This window comes from Falco biarmicus, chromosome 9, assembly GCF_023638135.1.
Source record: "Falco biarmicus isolate bFalBia1 chromosome 9, bFalBia1.pri, whole genome shotgun sequence".
Lineage (NCBI taxonomy): Eukaryota > Metazoa > Chordata > Aves > Falconiformes > Falconidae > Falco > Falco biarmicus.
Genome location: NC_079296.1, coordinates 3,093,284 through 3,119,389, shown reverse-complemented (window position 1 = coordinate 3,119,389; position 26,106 = coordinate 3,093,284). Strand labels below are relative to the sequence as shown.

At 48.6% G+C, this 26,106-nt stretch overlaps 1 protein-coding gene across 4 annotated transcripts in view; it reads right to left on the bottom strand.

The window, feature by feature from the left end:
• Nucleotides 1-1,951: 1,951 nt before the first annotated feature.
• The window catches only part of NR6A1 (nuclear receptor subfamily 6 group A member 1), a 98,502-nt gene continuing 74,347 nt past the window's right edge, over nt 1,952-26,106 (bottom strand). The window contains exons 4-10 of one of the 4 annotated variants that reach the window (XM_056351382.1): nt 21,474-21,529; nt 19,222-19,379; nt 18,109-18,336; nt 17,153-17,407; nt 12,260-12,381; nt 9,856-10,008; nt 1,952-8,867 (exon numbers count right to left, since the gene is read on the bottom strand). In XM_056351382.1, coding sequence (XP_056207357.1) covers nt 8,779-8,867; nt 9,856-10,008; nt 12,260-12,381; nt 17,153-17,407; nt 18,109-18,336; nt 19,222-19,379; nt 21,474-21,529 — 1,061 coding nt within the window. In that variant the 3' untranslated portion in view covers nt 1,952-8,778. Of the gene's footprint in view, nt 10,009-12,259; nt 12,382-17,152; nt 17,408-18,108; nt 18,337-19,221; nt 19,380-21,473; nt 21,530-26,106 lie in introns of all 4 variants that reach the window. The other 3 variants (XM_056351383.1, XM_056351380.1, XM_056351381.1) reach the window with 3 other exon arrangements.

The window sequence follows — 26,106 nt, the reverse complement described above, 5'->3', positions numbered from 1 at the left end:
TCTCCCCTCTGCTCACCGCGTGCTCCCACGACACCCTTGGCAAGGGGACATGCAGGGACTGCGGGACAGCACGAGGCCGTGGCGCAGGGCTGGGACAAGCATCCTCCCCAGAGGTGAGCTGTGCTGATGTACAGTCCAACACATTCATTGCAGCTGCTGTGAGGGATTATGGCAAGCGCGATGCTCCAGCTGAGGGGCACGACTGTTCACCTGGCTGCAAATGAATATCATGGGCCCAGGTCAGGGCAGATCGCTGCTCCGCCAGGTCCTTGGCGTGGCCCGAGTTTTGGGACAACCCTTCCACCCATCCCTTGCTCCCCAGACCTTTTCAGGTCTGAACAAGCAGATTTCTGTTGTGGATTGAGGACATCGGGGAACTTCCTAAGCATGAAAGCCTATGGCAGGACAGCCCTGCCCACCTAGGTGACCTTCATCTGCTCCATGCAGGACCCAGAATCACCAAGTCTCTCCTGTAAGCATGGCTGGGGGTGCTGAGCTCTCCCCCACACGCCCTGCCCAGGGAACTGGCCTTTCCCAAGGGGGACACATGCCCACCCAGGGGGCTGAGGGCAGAGACCCGGCAGCATGGCTCCTCACCTCCCAAACGGGGCAGCAGAGCTGGGGGGTGGCCCCCTCCGCAGCCAGGGCTCACAGCAAAGGGGCAAACAATACAAGAAAACACCCCCAAAACAGCCAGCAAAGGAAAGCAGACTCTTAGCCTGCACCCTTCTCCCCTGCGGCTGGGGACCGGCTCTGCCCCACACAAAAAGTGCTTATTACAATCCCGCAGCTCCGTGTTCAAACCCAGGAGCTCCATCAGCCACAAAATCCTTGAGCTCAGGAGAAATATGGGGGAGGCTGCATCCCTACGCGCCAGAAGGCAGACACTGAACTGCTATTTCTTTGCCATAGGATCTGCCATTATTACATTATTGCTCTGCAATAAGTGAGAAAAAAATCCTAAATGTTCTTAAGCACCAGAGCTCCTAAATATTAAACATCTACATTTTTATGAGTTTAGCAGCGCAGAAAGTGCCGGCAGCCCCGCGGGAGGGAGCAGCGGAGTGGGGCCAGCTGCTCATTTGGTGCTGCCTTTGTGACAGTGCGGCAGCTCCGTGAGTGGGCTTAGTGGGCGCTCTCTAATACGGGCAGAAATGTAAACACACAAAGTGCTTCTTAAGTCTTTTAACATGTACCCACCTCAGTGACACGAGAGATTCTTAAATGATTTTCTGCAGTTTCTCTTTTGGAGCATGCTGGTCAAGGATTTCCGGTGTGTTTGCTTGTTTGGATTATTCCTCCTGCCTGCAGCAGCCGTTGCCCCATGGGTCTCCTCCCACTGCTGGTGCAAACCCTCCTCCTGCTGCACCCCACAGCAACAGCAACCCACCCGAGCGATTGCGTTGCAGCCATCCCACAGGCAGGACCAGCCCGGGTGACAGTGGTGGTATGGCCACACTCTGCGTGCCATGGCGGGCACCTCGGGTTGCATTGGACTGCAGTGCTGCAATGGCCAAGAGGAGAAAACCCGTCCTCATGCCTTCTCCTCTGGGACCTGGGCAGGGGAGAGGACCACCATGCACCCACTGCCCAGACCATGCAAGCCTTCGCTCCTTGCTGAGGCGCAGGAGCCCCCTCAGCTGCCACCAGCAGGCTCCCCCCAGCCAACCCCACCCTCGCAGAGGCCGCTGCCAGGCCACGCTGCCGGCTGCCCAGGGCAGGGCTTGCGCACCTGCCCAGGTCCCCAGCGGCGCCGCCAGCACCAAGGCCTTCCCCAGACCCACAAGTGATCCAGCCCCGGCTGCTCCACCGCAGGATGGCGGCAGGCAGGGCAGTGCCGCAGCAGCCACCCGGGCCAGCACCAGGCTCCATCACCCTGATGACGCCTCCCCCTGCCGAGGGCGAGCCACTGCTGAAGGGGAAGGAGCAAGCGAACAGCAGACACTGCCGGTGCAGAACAATTCACATTTATTAGTTCATACAGCTAACACTCGCTACACATGCGTTCAACACTTATTGGTCACATTTCCACAGGTAGTCAAGTCACAGAGCAGAGCAGCGGAGCAGGGGCAGGTTGGGCTGCCACGGACCCGTGCCGGTCCCGCCACGCAAGGGGGACTGGCTGTGCCACGGTGCGCCCGAGACATGCCAGTAGAAACATTCATTTGGTCGTAGCGTAGTGACGGAAAGGCAGCTCCCGAGAGGCGCAGCACGGTGCCCACTCCTCCTTGGGGGCTGCGGGGCGAGGGCAGCAGTGGCCAGATACACTGTCCTGCCCCAGCCCCAGCTCTGAGCGTGCCAACGTTCACCATGTGTCATGCCGAGGCAACATCCTGCTTCCCTGATTTACACAAGGGATTGTGGGAAAAATGAAGTGTTTTGCTGGGAGAAACCATCACCAGAACATCAGCGGAAGGACCCGAAGATGGGGTCCAACCCATCTTGGAAACATCCCGCAAAACAGCGATGGGCCAGCACAAGACACAGCAGCAAACTGGACCTGCTCCCTCCTTGAGCTGCCCAGCACACTTACACCCAGGACATATGTGTGAGGGCTCTGCAAGGTCCTGGGCTACAAATACAGCCTCTGCACCACATCTGCACCAGGACAGAGCCAGAACCGGGCCCGTGGCTTGATGGGCACCAACAAAAACCAAACTGGCCAGAGCCACATCCTGCCCTGTGGCTGCAGCCGGGGGCTGCGCTCCAGCAGGAGAGAAGCCAGAGCTCAGCCTTCCCCTGCAGCACCACAGCCTCTGCCTCACCGTGCGGGGACAGGCGGCTGCAGCCGCAGGACATCGCCCACACTGCCGACAGCGGCTTGGTGCATTAGTGGTCACTGCCACGGCACATCGGTGCTGGGCAAGAGCATGGTGTGCACAGCCTAACGCCTTCCCGGGCAGCCAGGTGGGATGCAAAGTCAAAACCGTCACCCGCAGGTTGAAACACTGCGGCAGCAACAAGCCACAACCCATGGGAAGGGAAACAAAACTCCAGCCATCACAGCCCCTCTTCTTCGCTGGCAACAAACACTGGCAGTATTTTGTTTTTCACACAATCCCTTTTGAGATGATAAACAGGATGTCACACGAGGTAGTTTAGTTATGGAAATTGAGTCAATAATGTTATCAACTATTACAAGACATTTTATAAATTGAAAGAAAACAATGAATCACAAAAGGCTTTGTTAAGGTTGATCGTCATCTGGTTTCAATTTCTGTTTCTTTTTGCCCTTGGGGGCATTTCTTCCACTGAACCATGTTGCTTCTTTCATAGACTTGTTAGAGATCAGCTGCACAGGAGCTCTTTTAAAATTTTTTTCTTTTTTTTTTCAAGGGGAAGATGTCTCCTGGATTGGCCTCACCAGCATTTTGCAGGGCTGGTTTACACCCAGATTTGTAGATCCTGCCCAGTGAGAGTGCTGGGAAGGCGGGTTTCAGCCCTGCAAAATTTGCTGACTCTTGCCCAGTGCTGGCACTGCCGGCGGCTGCATCGGGCCAGACGGGGCCTTTTGGATACTCCTGGCAGCTGTAACTGCGCTGGTTTCACACATCAGTACCTTTCTCAAGCAGTCGGAGTGAGTCTACTACCTTACCAACCCATGATGAGAAATATGTACTGACCAGAAATTAAGATGCTCTAATTCATAACCAACAGAGCACAGAACGCTGGGAGTGGCTGCCAGGGAGATACAGAGAAATTCCCATTTTCCCCTTTTCCACAAGCACTCAAACACATTTAACACCAAAGGCTGAAGGATGAGGTAATGTGGAAATACAAACTTCTCCCAGCCCTAGGAGCTGATGCGCCTTCAACAAAAGCGTGAGGTTACCAAAACCGATGGCATTTACACTTCACCATTTCCCCACCCAACAGCACCAGGGGGGAGGCTGGGCACCGCGTGGTGGGGGGCTGCAGCCTGAGAGCCAGGTCCCCCCCTGCAGCCCTGCCCAGACCCTCCTGTCTGCTCGCCCAGAGCCCAAATGGCAGCATGCACCTTTGGGATGCTTTTCCCATTACACAACATCTAAGCCTTCAGTAGGCAAACTTCCCACAAGCCAAACCAAAAGTCTCCCCCCCCCCAGATCTCCATATGGGGCTTTATTCAGCGTTCCATGGGCCCTCCACACAAGTCGTGAAAGAAAGCAACTGTTGCAACATCAAAACTAGGGTTTCTCTGGGTCACATTTTAAATACTTATCCCTGAGCTTCTGTGCATTGCAAACAACACACCGTGAACCCAGAGAAACACCACAGCTTGATACTGACATCCTATGTATTACCCTCGATTTACACATCATCTACAACTTAAAAATTAGCTTCATACTTAAACTAGTTCCCCAAGTTTCCCCCTTTCTCCTGCCTTTTATGTGGCAGGGATGATTGCCGCTTATTATCCTGAGAAATAACAACATTTTCACAGACACCAAGCTTCATAGCTTCAAATCAAAACCAAGAAAGCAGAAGGAATGAACGGTAAATAGCACATTCACAGGAGAATCTTTTTTTTTTTTTTTCCCCATTTCAAAAAACATAGTAAAGAGAAAAGAAATTCAAGTTTTTTTTAAAAAAAGGTTGGTTTGAAGGACAAGACAAACTCCTTAACCTGAGGTGGCTGCGGTTCTGTGCGGAAGCCTGAAGAGCAGGGGCCGATCCTGCCGTGTGCGGCAGAGTGAGACGGGCAGCCAGTGGCACTCGATGGGAGCTCGAGGCTCTGCATGGCAACTGCAGGGTGGGGGCACGGCCACCCAGACCACCTACGGCGAGTGAGAGCAGCCCTGCCAGAGCGCCCGGGAGCCCTGCTCGCTGTGCTGGCACTGCCTGCTCTGGCTCACTCAAAGCAACACCGCAGCACGAGGAACACAGGTGTCACTGGGGCAGCAGCTCGCCGGCACAGGTCGCCCTGCAGCTGGCAATCTGACTGACCGCTTTGCACTGATCACCCTGAAAACGCCACGTTCCCCCTTTGGTCTTCGCGTGACGGGAGACAGCAAAAGCTCAGGATTTAAGAATTACAGGAAAATCCAGAGCTGCACCTCAATGACCCAAAGCACGCAGTGCCTCTGCACAGCACTGTGGACTAGCAGGCATGAGATGAGAATGGGAACGACAAACGCTACCGGCACCGCTAACAATTAGAAAGTAGCTAATGCGTATGCAAAACAGCTGGAGAGAGAGCTCCTGCTGCATCGATTGTGCCATGCCTAGGGCCCATCAGTTGTGTGGTACCCGGCCTCTCTGAGCGCCCTGGTCGTCCCTCCACCCCCAGCCCTCTTGAGGGGCCAGGCATGCCGAGGACAAGGACTTGCTACTGCCGCACACAGTGGGGTCAAGGCTCAGCTCACAGGACAGAAGCCCGAGCCAAAGGCAGGCAGTGGAAGAAAACCCAGTCGCTTTCAAAAAGCCTTTGTTCAGGTCCTGGGGTCTTGCCACTCTGGGACTCAGCCCCGGCAGCAGCAATTTCTGCCCTGTTCTCTGTGCTGGGTGACCAGCTTCGAGCTGTAAAATGGCAACTAGGACACCTCGGCAGAGTCCCTCTGAGTACGTGAGCCTGAACACTTCAAATTTATGTCCCGAATCTCTGTTCGGATTAAAACTAACTCTTCAGCTTTCCATCTGCACAAATGCTATGAAGGAGAGGAAGGGGGTCAGTCAGCCAATTTATCTTTCAAATCGGGGATAAAAATTGACTTGTCATGGCAGAAAATTCTACCAAAGACTATTATTGTTGATTGATTCCTCTATGACAGAAGGTCAGATAAGCAAGAGCAGATAGATATCAAAGATAATGAACTTCCCCCTACTAGCATTAAGCACAAATAAAATATGAGTCCCTGTAAACCGAATGTTACGTGAAGAATGGAACAAAAATTCCAGCCTTTCCAGGGTGTCCTTCAAACCAAATTCACAAATACATCTAGTGACTGACCTAACGTCTCTACGTCTCTAGCTACATCTCTACCTCCTCATAATACCTGAGTTTGCAATGCAACACATTCACTTTACCCTGTTTAAAAAATACAAGTCATTAGAGGACTTGGTGCAGAAGATATTAAGAATGACTGTCCAGTGAGCTAGATTCTGGTTCGGAATATTCTTCCTTACTTGTCAGTTTAGTAAGGCTTTTCTACTCCCTACAACAAATGGGTTATTTGGTAATGGATACTGCTGCCAATCAACCTTTGTAAAGTTTGCTTTATACAACAGAAAGCAGAACATTCTCGTCCATTCATCATCATAAATGAATTTAGGTGTTTCGTTGTTGTCAGTACAGCAATAGTTTTGGGAGTCTTATATTGGATAAACACAGAATACCTAACAAATTATTTTTGTTGTGTATTTGGCAATAAGATGACCACTTTTACGTACACTAATTAAAACAAACTCTTATTCATCAACAGATCATAATAATTCAGTAACCGTAGAATAAAATTACTCCTATGCAATTTTAACAGTTTCTTTAGTGTATAAAACAGCAAGCCAGAAGATAACCCGTAATAAAAAGATCATATCAAGCTATTTGGAAATCAAACTTAAAAGCTGAGAAACACTTTCTAACTTACAAGCAGATATACTAAAATCTTCCCATTTACACTTGAGGTATAGGCTGTATGCAGAAGGCTTTCCTGAGAAATACGCGCTTGTCTCATTTTACAGTCGGAAAGTAAATGAGATTTACGGAACTGCCTTTGGATTGTGAAGCTCTATCAAGCTGAACTGCTGCTGGGCCCAGCAGCTGTTACCCGTAACATCCTATTTAAATAATGAAAAATGAGCAGCTAGTGGACTCTTAGAAAAGGGAAACCGTCAAGCTGGAAGATGCCCAAGTGGGATTGCAAAGGCGGCGATGCCACCGTGGGGGCACGGTCAGCCAGCAGCGGGTCTCCAGGGAGAGGTCCGGCCGCGGTCACCAGCACCCGGCGCAGCCGCTGACTAACCGAGAGATGTGCCAAGCCAGTGGGTCAGAGCAGTTCTTGGGCTGCGACGGAGGGAGCACCCGCGGGGTGAAGGGGAAGGAAAGACAGCTTTGGCGAATGAGATTTTTCTCCTGTCCACCACCACATTCATCTCAGCAGCTTCAGCACCTCTGAGCAGTACTCGCTTTGTGCCACACAGCTGTCATCACAGCCAGACAAAAAGGTAGCAACTGGTCCCTCCTGCCCTGAAGGAATAGAAGTTGCTTCCCAAAACATTTTCCAAACAGCATTCAAACATTTGTTGATGAACCCTCTTGCTACCTAACCATCAGATTCACACCTAAGGACACAGGGAAGGAAATCCAGCCAGGGTGACACAGCTGCCTAGGACAGCGACTGAGTCATCCGACACTAACTCTTAACGAAGGAGATGAGAGCAAGAGCATCTCATGCAACCTCCCCACCGCTACCGTGAGCAGGAACCTGTGAGGTTAACTCGTGAGAATGCCCAAGTTTAGATAAACACCAGCACTTAGCAATTGCTCAAAGAGCTAACCAGTTGCCGCTAAACCAGTTCTCCCTGCAGTGGAGTGGTGTGGAGGCTGCTGGATGGAAAATTCAAGCCTTGCAACACCTAGGACAGACCAGTACCAAGTACTGCATTAATACTACTTTTCCTGGCAAGGAGGGCTTCCCCAAGCAGCAGAACAGTCCCGGCAGGATATGACTATGGATCACCCATTCCCCGAGTCCAGCAAAGAAAGCCACACCAGAGGACACTGGAGTCCCTTACTCTGTTACACAGGTCACATTTAACCACAGGGTATGCTAACTGTTCCCAGAAATGGGCTGCTTGGGATCGCTGCGATGCAGAAGCCTCCTCAGCGGTCAGATACCACCTTGGAGGAACACAGTGAAAGGGGCAATCCTGCCTCTTCTCTAAGTAGGTCTTTCCTGCTTTCGTGAGCCTAAAATGGATGTTTAGGAGGTGATGAGAAATTACTTGCAGTTCTCTAGCAACAAGAGTAGCTTTGTGTAACGCCATGAGCCTGCCACAAACTGCAGCAATGCAATTTCAATCAAATGGAAAGGTGCTGCAGTAATAGCAAGGGGACAGTTGGTCAAGCTGGGGCTGGGGGCAGAGCCCGCTCCTGCAGCCTCCAGTAGGGGACAGGGGCCGCAGGGCCCCCACAGCTTGGGAGCACTATGATGCTGCTGGGGCAGGATGCAGGGAAACCACAGGAGCTACCACCTGCATCTGAAAACTGTCAGGGAAAAAGAAACCAGCTGGCTAGACAGACTTTTCCTTCTTCTCCACTCCCTGCCTTTTTAGAATTATTATTATAATTAAAGAAAAAAAGCTTGGCACTTCTCTAACACCCGCTTCTCCAAAATCATCCATTTGGGATACTAACAGCTCTGTCGATGAGGTGAGGCCGTTTGCTCTCTACGACAAACGCTTTTGGATACAAATCATGGAAAGAGCAGTGCGCGAACAGCATCTTCTCCTTGAGGTAGTCTTAGTCATCTCGGTCCCCAGCCCCCAAATACAAAAGAACTAACCCTAACAAACACTGTAACATTAAACATCTTCACATTCTGTAAACTGCTGGAGAATGCATCTGCTGCATTCATACAGAACCATGTGCATCGTGTTGAAGATCATACATTCAACTCTGTCGTGAAATAAATATATAGGAAAAAGAGTAAAAAACCAAAAACAAACAAAAAAGATTCTTGCTACAATGGCAGGGACACCCACTGCCCTGTCTCCTGCCCGGATCGCGTTTGCCCCTCTCCCGGGGTGAGCCAGCTCCCTGCCTGAGGCACAGCATAAGGCACTGGCCAGGGCGAGCTGGGCTCACTCTTTGCTCACACTTGTCTTGCAGGAATGTAGAACGGCCTTAAAAAGGAGAGGCAGCTGCTCCAGGGGGACGCTCACCATTTTTCCTGGTAAGAAAAAAACCGGAATTAGCAGCCACTCCTGAATCAGATTTCAGAGACACCTAAGCCAGCAACGCTGGCGATGGTTTTACCTTGAACCTCTCAGAGAAACAGTTAATCATCCCACTGCTACATTAGACATTTGATATTCATTTGGACACAACAGGATTTATTATTTACTTGAATAGAAAGCAAAATAAATGGGCAAAGTCAGATCAAAATGATTTCTCCACAACAGAGACTTATTTATAGATATATACTGGGAAAGACTAAATCCCATCTCTCCTCAAACTCCCTTGTCAATCTCAGTGAGTAAATTACGAGAGCTACTCTGTGATTATTATCTAGCTCATTACAATGGAGTAGAATGAAGCATATGGAGCCCTAACACTGGAAGGCAAGTGTCTCCTTTTGCCATAACAGTCAGGAACAAACAATGTTTTAGTAACATCAGACCCCGTAGATCTAATTAGTGACACAAGTGCATTTGAAATTTCACCTGCAGATTTCAGAGTTCCAGACGAGCTGAAACCAGGGGGCTAGGCTGCAGGTCTGCCCACTGCTCTGCTTATCGCCTGCTCCTTAATTAAGCAGCATTTCAGGGATCTCTCTGTTCCTTATAACTACTCAGTCCAGAATTACACACTTTTGAGACAAAACACCTCCAAGTTGGGACCGAAAGGAAGAAAATAAAAGGAGATCCCAACCAAAGTACTTAAAAGGTCAGGGCAAGGCATGTCTTCTTGGAGCGGGACGTAACACTGCGTCCACCAGCATCCCAAGGACAACCTGCAAAGCGCCAGTCTGGCTGGGTGAGCTAGGAGTGATGGGAGGTCACCTTTGGGTGGGAGAGAAGCTTCCATAGAGAAAGGGCTGCACAAACATCCTCCACCAAAGTCAGCAAGAATTTCACTGTTACAAACTAATTTTCTCTTAAAAGCAAATTTCGTAACTTGCACTTGATCCCAGGGGGGAGAGGAGCTCAAAAAGTTACCTGCAATGTATCGTATCTCTGGCAAACACATCATTAAATCCGGAAAACGGTTTGGCTGTTGTGGATATTTGTACTCTGTGAAGTCCTGGCAAACATACCAATACCGCTTATTCAGCTGCTCCAGTTGGGATGCATTAGTCAGACCCCTGATGTCTGAAAGTGAATATGATTAGAGTAATGAAAACATGACAAAAACATCCTAGAAGAGCAGCAGCCTCACACTTATTGCCATTTCTTCAGGAAAGACAGACTGATTTCTGTAACGCTAAGCTGGGTCCCTGCTTTGGAGACTGGCTTCCAGTGCCCAGTTAGACAAATACTAAAATTCCCATCTCCCCTCATCACAGGATATGTCTGCATCACGGATGCGTCTTTACATGCATGTTGGGTACAGGATTTCCTTCCACAAAAGGCCAGGATGAGAACAGCTAATGTCCTAAGCTGCTCATCTGCAGAGCTCAACGAACACTCTTGGAGATAACAGCTCCAGCAACCTTAAATCCCTGCCTGCCTGGTGTAAAGCAGCTGTGTGTCAAGGTTTAGTCCTCACAGCAGATTCAGCGTAATACTTCCTCAGACAGTAACATGTTGATTTTAGCTATATCATCTTGGCTGAGGAAAGCACTCAACTCTATAATTCAAGGTATCATCATATTTCTCCCCATCTGCTTATGAATTATGTCACATGAGCTTTATAAACTTGTCAACTTCTTATTTTTAAATTTAGCTTTGCCAATGTCAGGCAACATACACAAAGGAAAAATGGACGTTTCCAAGCTATCACCCTGGCAGGAAGTCCCACTGCCACCGTTCAGCATGATCAACAGCATCAGCACGCTGCTGGGGGTCACGGGAAGGATCCAGCATGGTGGAGCAAGGAAGCTGCGGACCCTTGGTGCAGGCTCCGTGCTGTAAGACCATCTGACGGAAGAGGCATTTATCTACTGCTCAAAAGCCGACTTTTAAAAATAATTCTCAGGTATTTCACATAAAAAATTGCAAACTTCAACTAAAAATAAAAGAAGACAGGAAGTTAATGAAAATACATTTTGGAAAACAATGGAGACAGCTTGAGAAGTGTATTATCCAGTGTCAGGAAACTGCCCAGGGAAGCAAACCGGAACCTCATCCCGGCACGGATTGAAGTGTCAGCACTATCTCCTGCTGGAAATGAGTGGGGGAGGAGAGAGCCTGTGGCACATTTTTACAGACTGCAACTATCTTTCATGGTACAAAAGACTTTGGGGACATTTATTTCCAAAATTACAGCTGAACACCATCCATTAAGCATCTGCCTCTCTAGTTTTCTTCATTTACAACATGAAGAAATGTCCTGCGAGGCCCAACAGATGCAGGGCCACAACAAGCCACTGGGAAAGAGGACCCACAAGCAGTGGGTTGGGACAGCGTATGAGTGGAGACAGGGCTAAGCACTACTGAGGAACCAACCCGATCTATACCAAGCTATTTCAGCCCACTACAGTTGTTAGGAAATGACCAGGATCTCCTCACACGTTGAAGAATTACTCTGCATGGATTCTGACGTGTCCCAGGTCTCGCAGCAGCCTGGACTGCCAGCCTTCATACACTGGTTAATCAACAGCAGGATAGTCCCTTCTTGGGCAGAGTTCATTGCCTGCACGTAAATCCTTCACTCATGATTACTTTTCACGTTGAAGAGTAGACATTAGGTATAGAATCTAAAAAGCAGGAAGCCAGCTAGCTATATGACCTGAGTATATATCCTGAAGGTAAATATTTTCAAGTCAGAAAAGCTCTAAGAAAAGAGAGGACTGGTTTTACAAATTCACTCTTTAAAGCAGAGAAATGAACAAACACATTTTCTAGTCGGGAATCTCTGGAAGGATGTCATGCAAATAGTCAATGTTTACTTCAGAAAAAAAAAGTCATGGAAATTAACTGGTTTTAAAGTATCATCTAGTTTATTGCCTAAACAGTTACCTACAGTAGTAATACTTTTAGATGAAACATCTTTGTCCGTTGAAAAGTTTGTTAGCAGCTGCTTAAGTCATCACTCACCCAAACCTTACCCAGAAAGGCTTCACCAGCCTCTCTGTCTGTTCTTATTCTGGTGTTGGTACCCTCGGTACATATGTGAAATGAAACACCTACTGTCCTTACTGCCTATACTTAAAGGCAATAAACATTGTCTAAGCAAATGAACTCATTCACTTCCAAGATTTCTTCATGTGGGTACCCAAGTATCCCACTCAGGATGGCACATGGTCTGCATGATGGCAAACACATACAGAGGGCTCAGAGCTCGAGCCTCTTTGTGGGCCCTGGACCCTTCCTCCCTTTTCTCATCAGGGAAGCAAAGGGTGCTCAGACTGTTTCAGAGAATTTCTCCAGTGGGGTCAATACCTTTGCTTTATTGACTCACCTTGATTTAGGAAGTTAATGGCTTTCATACAGGCATACTCCTCATTGCTGACCTTCAACTGGTTAAATTTGCGAAAGAGGTAGATCAACCGCTCCATCACCTCCATCCCCTCTTCACTGAATCTGGAGGACAGAGATCACACATCAACTTATACAGGACACAGACCATACAATAAAGGCAGGAAGCTTATTAAAATAACTTCACAGATTGAAGCATTTTGCAAGAGAATTGAAAAAAATTGTCATCCAAACTGCTTGAAGTCTGCTGGCACCATTACATTAAAAGTAGAAGTAAGAAGGAAAATGGACTCAGTTACAAACTCAACTGATAGATATTTTAGCAAAAAACCATCTTTTGGTGATCCAGTTCATCACCAGCCTGCTCTGATAGAGGAAAAGGTTTGATGGAGCCAGCAATATGCAAAAACTTCTTGTGTGCTTGTAGGCATGCTGCTTTGCCTCTCTATGCTTGTATTTTCCCAGATTTCAGTGAGGATTGTGCTTTTGCATGTCACTAGGCTAATGGGAGGGTTAACTAAGCAGTTTGGGGAATGAGATGAGATTTCACAGAAATGTGGAGCGGTACTTCTCTTGTAGGACATGAAAATATCCTGCAACACACCCCCTGTCCTGCCAGACACAGGGGTCAGCAAGTATTTCCCCTCTGCCTCGTGTTGCACTGTCTCCATCCATGAGAGAAAGCAGCTCACAGCCACACTACGCAGCACTGCACTTTACTCCTGATGGATATTTTTGCAGGATAAAAGCACCTCTAGCAATCCTTGGATTCGCTAGAATGGCTAGAATTTGCTAGAGGAGTGCTTCCTCCCATTCAGAAGACAAGCCACCCCCAGCAGTGTTTCACATGTTCTTGCCGCTCACCTCCTCACACCTTTCTTCCATTTGTGCTTTCCACCATCTGCAGCAACCCAACATAACCTGCACTGGTCGCCAGCAGAAACACCAACGCACCCCTGGGGGCCTGCACAGCTGCACAGCACCCCACAGCCCACCCGAGACCTGGCATTGGCACCGCTTTACAGCACATTACAGGGGAACATTGGTTCTCTGCAACAAACACATCCAACCTGATATCCAAGTTGCTGGTTCTAAACAAACCCCTCCCTCCTATGAAGCAGATAAATTAATTTTAACCTATAATTTGCCTATAGAATCAGCGCGGTCCCCAGGCTTTGGCTCTGTACAGCACATGTCACCATGTCACGGTACCAGCTGAGCAGAGCAGCACCCAAACAGGGCTGCACTGGTGGTGCAGGACTGCGGGAACACCGACCCCAGACCCTGCCGCACAGACTGCCCCCAGAACATTCCCATTTCTAACAACAAAAGTGCCTACAATTTCTCATAACTGTAGAGTGCCGCTGGGAAAAGCCTTGTTTTAAACACCGAGGAATTACAGTGACCCATGTACAACAGTGGCACACACTTCATTTATCTGACAGGCAGGTGAGGAAGCTCACCTCCCGAAAATTCCCAGGAGTGACTCAAAGAGATTCCGTACTTCCACACAGCCATATTTATTTCCTGTTCATTATGGTTTGTTAATTTTCCTCAGCTGAGCACTTCTGAGGTTAGACATAGTGCAGGAAGGCTGTGATCCTTCCCACAAATAGGAGTATGCATGAAACCACAAATAGCCAACGTTAAAGTGAGCGAAACTGCAGCCTATGGTCTAGGGTTGAATCGTACAGGCTAAGGAACACATGCTGCCTCCTTCTAAACTTCCCCCCTCAAACAGAATGTGCAGGATTCATTGCACTTAATAAATGCCTATCAAGATCCAAGCAGGAAAGCACTGCTGCTAGTGAGGACTTCCAGGGATCCTCTGCTGGGATCCGGACCCACCATCCCTGCAGCACCTCCCCAGGCACAGCCACACTCATTGTGAATTTGTGCCGTTTGCTAGAAACAAGCTGCCCATCCACCCCTGCCAAGGGAAGCCTGCGACAGAGGCGGGCAGGAGAGGGCATGCTGATGCACAGGGCATCCAAATCCCCCCAAAACCTCCTGGGAAATTGCCTGATGGAGATTTTGTGGGTGCAGAATGAGGTCCTACTGCTGAACAGGGTGCCAGGCTGCTTCCTCAGGAGTGATGTGTGTATGTGCCCCATGGAAAAGCCACAGCGTAAGCAACAGGCAGAAGCAGAGCTGGAGGGCACGGGGGGCTGCTGATGCCTGCAGGCATGCTGTGGGAACATCCCATACGTGCCAACAGCCACAGTGGGCTCTCAGGAACACATCTCACAGCAAAATCCCTGGTTTCAAAGAAACCACGTATTGCAAAAATGCTCAGAAGTGGGACAAAAGTGTTTAGGGAAGCTTCAGCTGTGCTCTGGCATTGTACAGCAGAAAGAATAAGAGCACAGCCAGAAAGCCATCTTTGAATAGAACAAAAATAGAACCTTTTTCACTGAATAATACCTTATTTTGGCATGCGTGTTTGTTTACTTCAAAGTTATTTGTAAAATGCATGGTGGAGTTTGACCTCAGAGAAGTGAAAACAAGCTATCTGAACTCCAGGTCACTTCTTCAAGAAAGTAATATTGTAAGTGATGAAAGCCTTGTCGGCTAATCTAAAGTTGTACAAGTTTTCTTGCTCTCAAGTTGACATTAAAAATCTTGCAGGTGCAAGATTGCAAAGCTCAAGAAGTTAATGAGCACAAAGACCACTCAGTCGTCTGCTGGGTCTAATTGTTTTTAGAGCATGCACATTTTTACCAGCCACTCATCACTTCGTAAATCCAGGAGAGCTCTTCTCTCATTCCTGCAGTTGAACTGTCTTACTTTTCTGTGCATACTTTCCTCCCCCCTTCAAACAAAGCTGTTCTGTTTTTCACAGCCCTATTTCTTCTCGAGGACTGACTCCTCCACACACTTTTCCTCGCAGTTTACACCAGGCAAGTTTCTGGCTGGGAGTTATCGGCATCAGCTGGGGAGGGAGGGGGAAGGGAAGCGCTATCAGGAGTGCTGGGGGAGGTCAGGAATCTATTCATTTCATATTCATCTCCAGAAAAACAGCACAATAAAAGAAAACATTTCATCTAGCAGGCAAACAGAACGTTTAGCCAGTTGTTAGAAGTGATTAAAACATGGGGACTGGGGAGCTCATCCTATGCCTTCATTTGTCACCTACCTAAGTATTAGCATTGCTCCTGTCACTTTGTTAAATAAGAACAGAAATTAACCCCAAAGTGCCAGACTATCACAGCTCAGCAAGATTCTTTCAGTGAGCTGTGAGATCTAATGAACTCTGGTTTGCAATCATTACTGATCAATGCCAGAGGAAACAGGGGCCTCTGAGCAAGTCCTCAAGTCAGACACTTCTCCAAAAGAGCCTCCGCTCAAATCCAAAGTGACCAGCTTTTCCACGACTGCATCGGACAGGGAGACCGATACCCACAAACTACCCCACCGCCACCTGCAGAAGGCAAGCTATGGCTCAACTACCATAAAGACAACTGGGAGGGAGCCATGCAGCCTGAGACCCCTCATCTGCGCAACTTCCCGCTAAATGGCTTTTTTGGTGTGCTTTTTCCCATGTTACTAATGACAATTAATGATACTTGAAAAGCTAAATCAGAAGAGACTGCAGAGACATTCCACTCCCAAGAACACCTATTTTCAGCCACGTGCACAGATCTTCCCTGAAGGACTTTCGAGGCGACCAGCAATAAATTGCCGGCTTCTGAAGGGCGAGGGTTCCTCCTTTGTCTTGTCATCTTACCTCTCGCTTGTATTTATCACAAACACAAAATGAAACAAAACACTTCTCTTTTGAGGCTCTGACCAGGACAGCAGGAACAAAAGGACAGCTGAATGCAGGAACAAGTGTTATTGTGGTTTTCTATGACCCTTACTGTTCCTTGCAGGACCAGCACCAGATGCACGATGAATGGCCGGGTAGAACAGTGCTGCAGAGGAACCTGCCTCAGGAAATAAGACACCTGGGTCCAGCTCTCAGCTCCTGCACTCCTCCACCGTGGTCTCAGCCAGCCAGCCCCTCCAGTTGTCAAAACAGATGCACAAAGGAACCTCAAAGAACTGTTAGATACTGTGACGGCTGAGGACCACAATAGCATTTTAAATGTCCACTCATCAGACACTTGGATCCCCTGGCGACTCTTGCAAAATTGCTAAGCCTAGCACAGGCAGACCACAAACAGGGCAGATACTGTAAGGGAGCTGGGCAGCAGTTCCTGTAAGTCCTACCTATTCTGCCATAATATGGTGAGATCATGAGCCTGTTACAAAGGGAGGATCTGTCTGGTACCAAGGCTACAAAACAAAACACCCAAACCAAAAAACACTCTGACCAAAATGATAAATGAAAGGCAAGTTCCTCAGAGCATCAGATAGTACGTACTATGTAAAAACCAAGAACTAAGTTGCAACATCTTTAAATTTATGTAATCAAAACAATGAAATAGCAATTAATAATGAACACTTTGATAATACAGACAACTAGCTTTGTGAACAACCTTTCCACTGGCCCAAAGGGTTTTTAAATAAGACCTTCCATCCTATACTTCAGGGTTACCCAGAGTGTTGCTTAGTTTTACACTCCTCATAAAAAAGGCAGTTTGTAGGGCTGGGCTGGAGGATGACAGCATTGCTACAGAAAATTCAAATAGCACCACAGAGCACCATGCACCTTCCCCTGCAGAGGGAAGTTTTGATTCAATACTGACTAACCATGAGGCACTTTCTAAGCCTGGAACAACCATTCCCTAAAAAATAGAAAAGGAAAACAGCCACAAGTGAAGTGACCTGTCCCAGGAGAGGTGGTTAGTTGGTCACAGGGTGCCTGACTGCCATCCTCCCAATGGCTCCTCCATCTCTAGCCCCTACCCAGGAGCTCAGCCTGATGTCTCACCTGTGCAGCTCGTCATCGGAGGGAGAGTACTTGGAGGTGACATCAGCAAGGTCACCAAAGATCTGCTTGCTGTAAACAGTCAGCGAGGAGAGCAGGATCAGCTCCTGCCACGTAGAGCTGAGCAGGCAGGTATAGTCCTTGATGGAGAGTTCGCAGAAGAATGGCAGCTTCTTGATCCAAGCAATCTGCCTGAAAAGCAATTCATCCGCCAGACGACACAGCAGCGCAAACAGCTCTGCCTGAGTCACTTTATACCTGCAGGCACAGTCAATATGAAGGCATAAAAGCCATTAAAAACATTGAATGACATCATTTGACGAGGCACTCAAAAAACAAAGCAAACAGCACAGGAATTCATGTTCAAGTGCCCAACGTGCTGGTGCCCAGCATGTAACCTGGCAGCAGGAGCCACAGGGCCAGCACCCAGCTTGCCCAGCCAGGGGCCATGAGGGGAGCCCTTCTAACTGCTGTGGTCACCCACCTGGCCAGCACAGTCCGCTGGGCAGCTCAGCCTCTGAGACAGTCCTGCAGCTCTCACCAACAGACAGACTACACAGCTTTTTTTCCACCTGTGTGTATTTTTCCAGCCACTGTGCTTACTACCAGGCCCTATGCACAATTAACGCGGTCTCAGGACTGAAACCCACCAAACCGCACTCCTGCACAGGCTCAGCCTGGCCTCATAGCCTGGAACCCCACGCAAGGTCCATGCATGCCAGCTCCAGCCCCAGACAAGGGCACAGGCCACCCACGGGATGGGCTCTGGTTTGCTGCTTGCACTATGGCTGCATCTCCTCCCAGGGAACGTGCTCCTCACGCCCATCGGGCCACACATGCATGCACCCAGCCACCACCCCTGTCGTCAGCATCCCCTGCAGCACAAGCCGCAGCCGTGCATGCAGCAGGGACATCCAGACTGAAAGGACAGCCTCTCGCACCCTGCCACGCACACTCACCCGTCCTCAATGAGCATCGGTGTGCTGAGCGGCTCCAGGTCCTCTGCTGACACCAACTGATTAATAAGACTGTGCGACTGAGGGTCCAGGCTGCGCATTTGAGGGGGCATCAGAGCCGAGTGAGCAGAATAGCTACAAAGGTGCGGGAGGTACTGATAGTGCATGGACACTGGCATCCCGATATACTGATCCCTGAGTGCAGCGAATCCATTCAGCTCCACAGACCTACTGGAAAAGGAAAAGCTTTTTAATATACCCAAAAAATTCCATTTGGTTCATTAAAATGTGGCACCCAGCTCCATCAGAAACGTTAATAAAAACAGGGAAAGAAGACAGAACAGAACATGCCTTTGTATTTAAACTGTACACTGAAAAGAATTGAGTGTGCAGACCAGACACCTTATGCTTGCCTCACGTTGAGCCTGGCTCAGCACTAGTTCCTCTTACTGGAGATCTGGGAACTGCTGCTGAGCAGCCACTCAGGAGAAAAACAGAAACCCAGCCGTACAAAAGCATTTCCACCCCAGCTTCCTTAAAGGGCCAGAATTTGGGATTTTAAATTAAGTATTTACACAGCCAGTGAACACAAACGTTTCCTAGCTTAAGATGCAACTGGAAAGCAGATGGAATGCGAGTCTAAGATTCTCACTGTGCTTACCGTCAAAGGCCGCATCAGGAGGCTAGCACTAACAGTAACTGGCATTAATACAACACCATCAACCAGTAACCTAAACAGAGTAATTTATTTTCAAAACCTGAGCATGCTGCAGAAAAAGAGTTTTTGCAGAACGAGCAGTGAAATGTAATCAAGTTTCCATGATCTGCAGAAAACACTATCAATACAAATGAAGAGATATATTTTAAATATAATTTTAACTCAGCATTGCTGCCTTTTTAATTTGCTCATGAGCATTTCACCTCCCAGTTCAATTCTTTTCAAATCCAGCGTCTGTCTTTCTTAAAGCGCAATCAGAGATGAAAGAGTCTGCAGCATGCTCGGTTTACACAAAGATGCACTCACAGTGTATTTTTCCTACGCTGACCCAAAGTATCACTCAGGGAAAGACAGTCAAGATTACAGTAATATAAAATTCTTCCAGGGGTCATTCCCACCTTGAAGATGGAGTAGAAACAGGTGAAGGCTGGTTGCTCTCAGAAACTCCATTTCCAGGGGAACTATGGTCACTGTCTCCGTTGTTGCTCCATGACATGTTTGCCTCTCCCTCAAATTCTTGCCCAGACATAATTCTCTCAATCTCTTCCTCTGATATCTGTCAGATACAGGATAATTTGGTTACTTCAGCTGAGAACAGAAACCAGGCAGAGCCTTGCTTTTGTTGAACAGCTTGACCGAGCAGTCACATCCCGCAGAGCTGAAACCACCCGGCAGCAGGAGAAACGCTTTGCCATTCCTGCAGATACCACATCTGTCCTTTACATATAACAACGCACATGAAAAATTCTATTTACAGCTAATTGTGGTGACCTCCAGTTCCTGCAGTATGATTCAAGTGACGATAACACAGCAGACAGGAATGAACACATGGAAAGATGATGTCAAATACACACAGCAACAAGCCATAAATCAGGCACTGTCACACAGTGAAAACCCAGGGAGTAATTGAGGCCAGTTCATTGGGAACATCACTCAGTACTCAGCAGAGGTAAAGCCAAACGGAAGGTGAGGTAGGCTCCGGTTTGATAAAGCAATTGAGACAGGCAAGGTGACATATATAAAATCAGTCAGGAAAACATTTACAGGGAATCATTGTTCACTGTTTTTCCCCAAATAAGAACCAGGTGGCACCCTAAGAAGTAACCAAGCATCTAATACTTAAAACAAGTATTAGAGAGTAATACATATGAAGCTAAAATGGACTAAAAATAAAAATTGAGTGCACTGAAGTATAAAGTTTCAAGAAGGAGCTGGTCATGCTCCTGGGGAAATGTTGTATCAGTAGCAGGGAAAATGCAACATAAAATTTTGGGGCTTTTTTTTTTTTTTTAAATTGTGTGCATGTCCCTAAGCAAGGCTGTCACAAAATAGAGAGTTAGATATATATATAACAATATATACTATCGACATATACCATATATATATACACACACTATTTATATAAAACTATACATAAACCACTCAAGTTAACATGCTGCAAAGAAATGCAGTGAATTCTGAACATTTTAAAGAGCCAAACATTGCTTAGACAGTTTATTCCAGTCTTGCAAAAGTGCCAAAAAACCTCAGCAGGCTTACCCAGTACAGCATGCGAAGAGTGCGACTGCTGAATAGTCTCACCCCAAGAAATGGAGTTGATGGCATAACCTGCGGTCCAACACTGACCGATCACGTGAGTCTCAGATGAGCAAGGGCCCACTCTGGCTAGCAAAGGCTGCCCTTACTACAGCTGCATTGCTCAGAGAGGCAGTAAAAATTGTTACCTGGCCAGAAATGAAATGTTTGCTCTTTGATAGGCCTGCACACGCTTTAAGAATCAGTAACTAATGCTGTTATAAATATGATGCTTGCCAACAGCAGAAAATGCTCTACCATCAGTAAGAGTTTTTTTTTATTCATTGAGCTAGGTTTTCTGCTACTGACCACAGGCACAGCTGCACTGTCTAATTCTTGCCTTTTTCTCTGTTCGCTATGGAGGACCTTACTGAGCAGGCAGAGCATCTGGTTGCTTGGCTTCTCATGGTTAGGTTTTGGACCACAGCGAGTAGTCTTTTCAGAGGCACACAGAGTCACAGAAAATGTTTTCAGCGTTATTTCTATTTTATTAAAATAAATAGTAAACTTTTAAAAGACCTCTCTTCTAGAAGCAAGCTGGAAATGGCCATCATTTCTCACACGTGCAGTACAAGCTGTTGTGCTGAATTACCTTGCGCTTTACAAGACATCTCCAGACAAGCTGTGCTATCAATCAGTGAGACATTTACTGGGTGCCCCTCTTGGAACAACTGAAGGAATTGCAGCAGACAGCTTGCGAGATTTACTGGGAGCTGCAGAGGGACGGACGTCCTTGTGCGGCTCACAAAGGACAGAGCACCACAAGACTGCCTGTGAATTCACACAGGCACCCTAGGACCACACCATGTCCCTACCAGGGATAAGCAAGCGCCGAGCTTTATTTAAAAATCTACAGTTCATGACGTATTTCTAACACTTGTGGAGAGTCAAAGCCCTGCTACACCAGCAAGAGGCACAGGCAAGGCTGAGAAAGGCTCAATCAAATCAGCTGTGGCCCCGTCCCACTCCGAGCTGCTGGCACAGTCCGAGCCCACCATCGTGAGAGGAGTTCTGTGCCAAGGCCAGGAGAGCAAAGGCTGAAGGGAACTATTGAGAAACGGCTTGACATGCTCACCTGGACAGGTCCGATGCTTTTGTTTCTGCCTCCTGGCATGCCATCCTCTCTGATTGCTAAAAGAAAACAACCAAACCTTGGTGAGGAACACTACTGTTCAATATTCCACAAATACATAAGAAGGTATTTACCATTTTGAAAAAAATCTTTATACCTTAAAAGATTCATTTTGTTCACCATAGCAGAGTACGCAGAAACCTGCAGTGTTTTCCAGGGCACTGGCAAGCTCCAGCAGTACACACCATGACCCTCACCCCAAAGGGCACAAACACATCAGCGGGGCTGCAAGCGTCCCACAGGATGGTTAGTTTCTTCATGTGACCCTTGAGTGACAGGTAATGAAGGAATAGCAATCCTGTACCACAATTAATTCCAGCATAATTTGAGAAGTGGCACCCGGGAAGCAACCTTACTTCACCCCTGGAGATAACCTAACAAATGCCCATGACAGCTAGAAAATGAACCGTGACCTCCAGCATTTCTGACTCCACTGCCCACAGCCCTGCGAACCCCCATGAGCCAGGCTCCACCTGGGGAGACCCCAACCACAGCTGCTGGCAGCACACAGGGAAAGCACTTCACCGGTCACTACTGGCACCGCTGTTGCTGCAGAGGGTCAGATCTCCTACAGCTACCACAGAAAACAGAGGGGAGATATGCTACCCAGCCGGCTGCATGCAAAACCGTTGTTTAAAATTTCAGTTCCAAGATCGAGCAATGCAATTGCATTTCAGAAGGGCAGTCCAGCTCCTCCATACAGCAGTTGCATTTTTAAGACTTTAACCAATTTCTAGGGAGCTTCAGTGAAGCCCAATTATGGGGATTATGCTGGAGCTGCTTCTCTACCTTCCCCCTCCCTCTGCTTTTCTCTTTACTGGCAGAGCAGCTCCGCAGAAGCTGGCAGCATTTGAGGATCAATCCTGCTCCTTGTGCAGCTCCTTTCCCGGGCCGGGTCCTCCTGTTTATCAGGTCCCGATCTTTTTCCCACCACGACCTGGCCAGACTTGGCAGGAGGCTCTCTCCAGCTGCACGGTGACCTTGCTGCTGCTGGCCAGCCTCACCCCACTTGGCACACGGGGCTGCCAGAGGCCCTCCCGAAGCAGAAAATGACACAAAATTTAAGGAAAAATTTCTGGACCAGAAAAGCTGCTTGATTTTAGATATCCTCAGCTCAAGTCATCTTCATCTGCCTCAGTGCTGCACTTGCAGCCCAGGGATTACATACATGGGTTCAGCTAAGGCAACTGCAGCAAGGCAGAGCCATGCACACCCTGCACTTGCACCTAAACTGCACCTTCCTGAACCATTACCACCTGGTCAGGCCATGCAGATCACCACCCAAAAGTCCCCCGATGATTTACAACTCAGGCAAGCCGTGAGCAGCAGCACAGTGATCCCTGCAGCACCTTACAACAATGCGTTCTGAGATCAGCAACCCAGTTTTAATCCTTCTAACGCAAACTCTATCACCTCTCCATAACAGCAAGTATTTTTATTTAAAATGTCAGCATTCATTTAAGCACACTGGAGAAGCCACAAACAAAGGATCGGATATAAAACAATTATAATTGTCTCTTACATCACACAAATCTCTTAAGATATAGCAAAACAAGCAGGTAATTTTAACAAACAAAGCTGTTTACTTTCTATGAAAACTCTTTCCAAAAAAACATTAGTTTCTTGTTAAAAAGATGCGACTGATGTAAAAGTAAGCCATCATGGTTAGCCCTCTGTTACTCCCTTTAGGTTTTTTTAATTTACTGGAAATACAGTAACACTTTTCCAATTTGGGGGGAATTTCTCTAGTTTTCCAAGATATTTTGTTGCTAATTGTAATTTGGAAATCTTCTCAGCTACGAGCTGAGGACATAAATTGCCTTGGTCTTTTGATTTTGAAGCGTAATTGTAGCAGACATTAGCTTACATCTTTCTTTTCTACATCCCCATCATTTTACAGAATGCCTTGGAGAAATGCCTCTGCAGTTTGCAGTGCTCAGCCACAGAGATGAGCTGGTGGGCACCAGGCTGGTCTGTCTGCTCCTGCCTGCCCACAGCCAGGGCCACGGCTCTGTCCCCAGCTCCAGTCACCCCAGCCGAGCTGCCCTCCCTGCCCAACTGGTTTGAGAGCTGCCTTTCAAATTGGCAACTACTGCTGAGGGCAACACTGTGCATGAACTCCTGCGCCCTGAGCTCAAAGCCTGCGAAACCCTTAACCCCTGCGTGCTAAGAGGAGTTGGCAGTTTGGCTGGGCAGGTCCCCGTGGCAGCGGGTGCCGTTCAGACCGTGGCTGTACCCGAGACAGTACCCAAGCTCACGCACATTATCTTTACGACTGCTGCTATTTCTCAACAACCCGAGGTTAATCGAACCCCACTGCTCTTGACGCAGCTCCCTGCCAGCCAGCAGCTTGATGCTCCCCGGGCTGCCTGGCCAGGCCTCGTCGGCCAGTGTCCCACAGCAAGATTTACAGGATGCAAACTGACTTGGTTTATTTTTGTAAATTCCTACAACCTAGCCAAGATGGAAGAAAACCCCCCAGACCTGGGAGGTGCTCGACAACACCCCGCATCTGCTGCAATGACTCGGGTATCGGCAGAGACGAGGCCGGGACCTGCTGCGCAGCTCAGCCTGGAAATGGGAGTTTTGGAATCCTGCTAGCTGCAGAACCTAGCCAAGGCCTGCAACAAAATGTAGGGATGTTTCTGCTGGTGATCCACACAGAAAGGCGTCAAGAGACCCGGATGGTCCCAGGTCACAGCCACATGGCTCTCAGCCCCCTCAGCTCTGGCCTCCCCTCGGGTGCGCATGGTTCGTCGTGGTTCAAACCCACCTGCTCAGGCCCGGCGCCGCTTCCCAGCCCCGCCGCACAACGGTCGGGCACCGCGGCAGGGAGCGAGCGCTGCTTCGCCCGCCGCCGGCCCTCCTCGCCCCCCGCGGGGGCACCGGCTGCCAGCGCAGCCCTGCCCTGCTCGGGCTGGAGAGAACGGCGGGCAGCGGGCCGCCAGGTGGCGCTCTGCCCCCGCGGGTGAGCCGCGCCCGCCGCCACCGGAGCGCGCTGCCTGCACCGGCAACGCCAGCGTGGCCCGGGCCCGCAGGCGGCCACACAGGCAGGCCCAGGCTCGGCACACGGGCCGGCGGGCCCAGCCTGGCACACAGACTGGCAGGCCCAGGCCCGGCACAGTGCCCGGGGCACAGCCCCAGGCCGGCACACAGGCTCAGGCCCGGCACACAGGCCCAGGCCGCGGCACAGGCCTGGCACACAGGCCCAGGCCCGGCACACAGGCCCACAGGTACAGGCTGGCAGCTAGAGATGAGGAGCAGCAGGCAGGCAGCCCTGCACCGGGCCAGCAGCAGGCAGAAGCAGCTCCAGGCACCTCCGAGGGGCTGGCTGCCCTGCTGGTTCCGACACCCACATGGAGCTGATGAGGGAGCTTAGGAAAATGTAAATAACTTCCCCTGATTTATAGAATGCCTGATGACAAGCGCTGAGTGCTTCACACTACAGACACTTAAAATAAACGAGCCCAGGCAGTGCTCCTGGTCACCCAGGACTACGCTTCAGGTTAAAAGCTACCTGCAACTAGCTTGCCTTCCCCATCAAATAAAACTCCCAAAGATAATTTGTAATCAAAGCAGTCAGGAGATAAGCTTTCCATCTCAGCTCTAAGACATATTTTCTAAGGAAGATCCTGGTGGATTTGCAGTAAATTTATGGAAGTTTTAGTGCTCTTGACAGCCGGCTTTCATATGAATGATGACACTGAAGGCATCCATAGCCACATCTAAAAAAACATGAGATGGCACTTCTGTTTTGCAGCCAGGACAGGGTCCCTCCCGCCATCCTAGCTGCACATCCAGGAAGGACTTGAACAGCCTCTGTTTCTGTTCATATACCTGTCTGCTGCCATCAAACCAAGAAATCTCTGGGTTTAATGGTTAACAACAATTCCAGAGATTAAAAAGTCAAAAGATTGGAATGAAGAGTAGAAACATGACACTGAAATAAATCCCAGACTATTTTTTACTATTAATTTCTGAGCTACTGAAGATTTGCCATCCTGAAGATGATACTGTAGCAGTTCACCACTCCGCACACATGGGGACTAAGGGGGGGCTGTCCCTAATCCAGATTGCATGTGACCTCATACCAGGCAAAGCCGCCTTTGTCATTCCCCAGCTCCACACGCTGCTGCCCAGAGCCATGCGCCATCAACCAGAGATGGGCAGTTAAGTGAACATCCTCACCACCTTATCACTGGGCAGCAACTGCAGGTCTAAGCTCCCCCCTGACAACAAACAGGTAAAGTTTGACTGAGATCGCTTGGCATTTTAAAAGCCTACTTAAATGCCTTTATTTTTGCTACATTAATATATTGAATATATAATATATATTCAATATAAAATATTGAATAGATATGGTGACCACTTCACTCAAGGCAAATGCAAGGACATCCATCAGGAAGGACAGTAACAAACTGTTACCTTCCCTGAAAAAAAGGATCACAACAATCATTCTCCAAATATTTGTACCAGCTTTCAGTTCTTACAGGTTTTTTTTCTCCAATACAGTAATGAAGTAGTTCAGGAAGAATGTTTTATCCATGCACAATTTTGCTGATGTTTCACTTTTTCT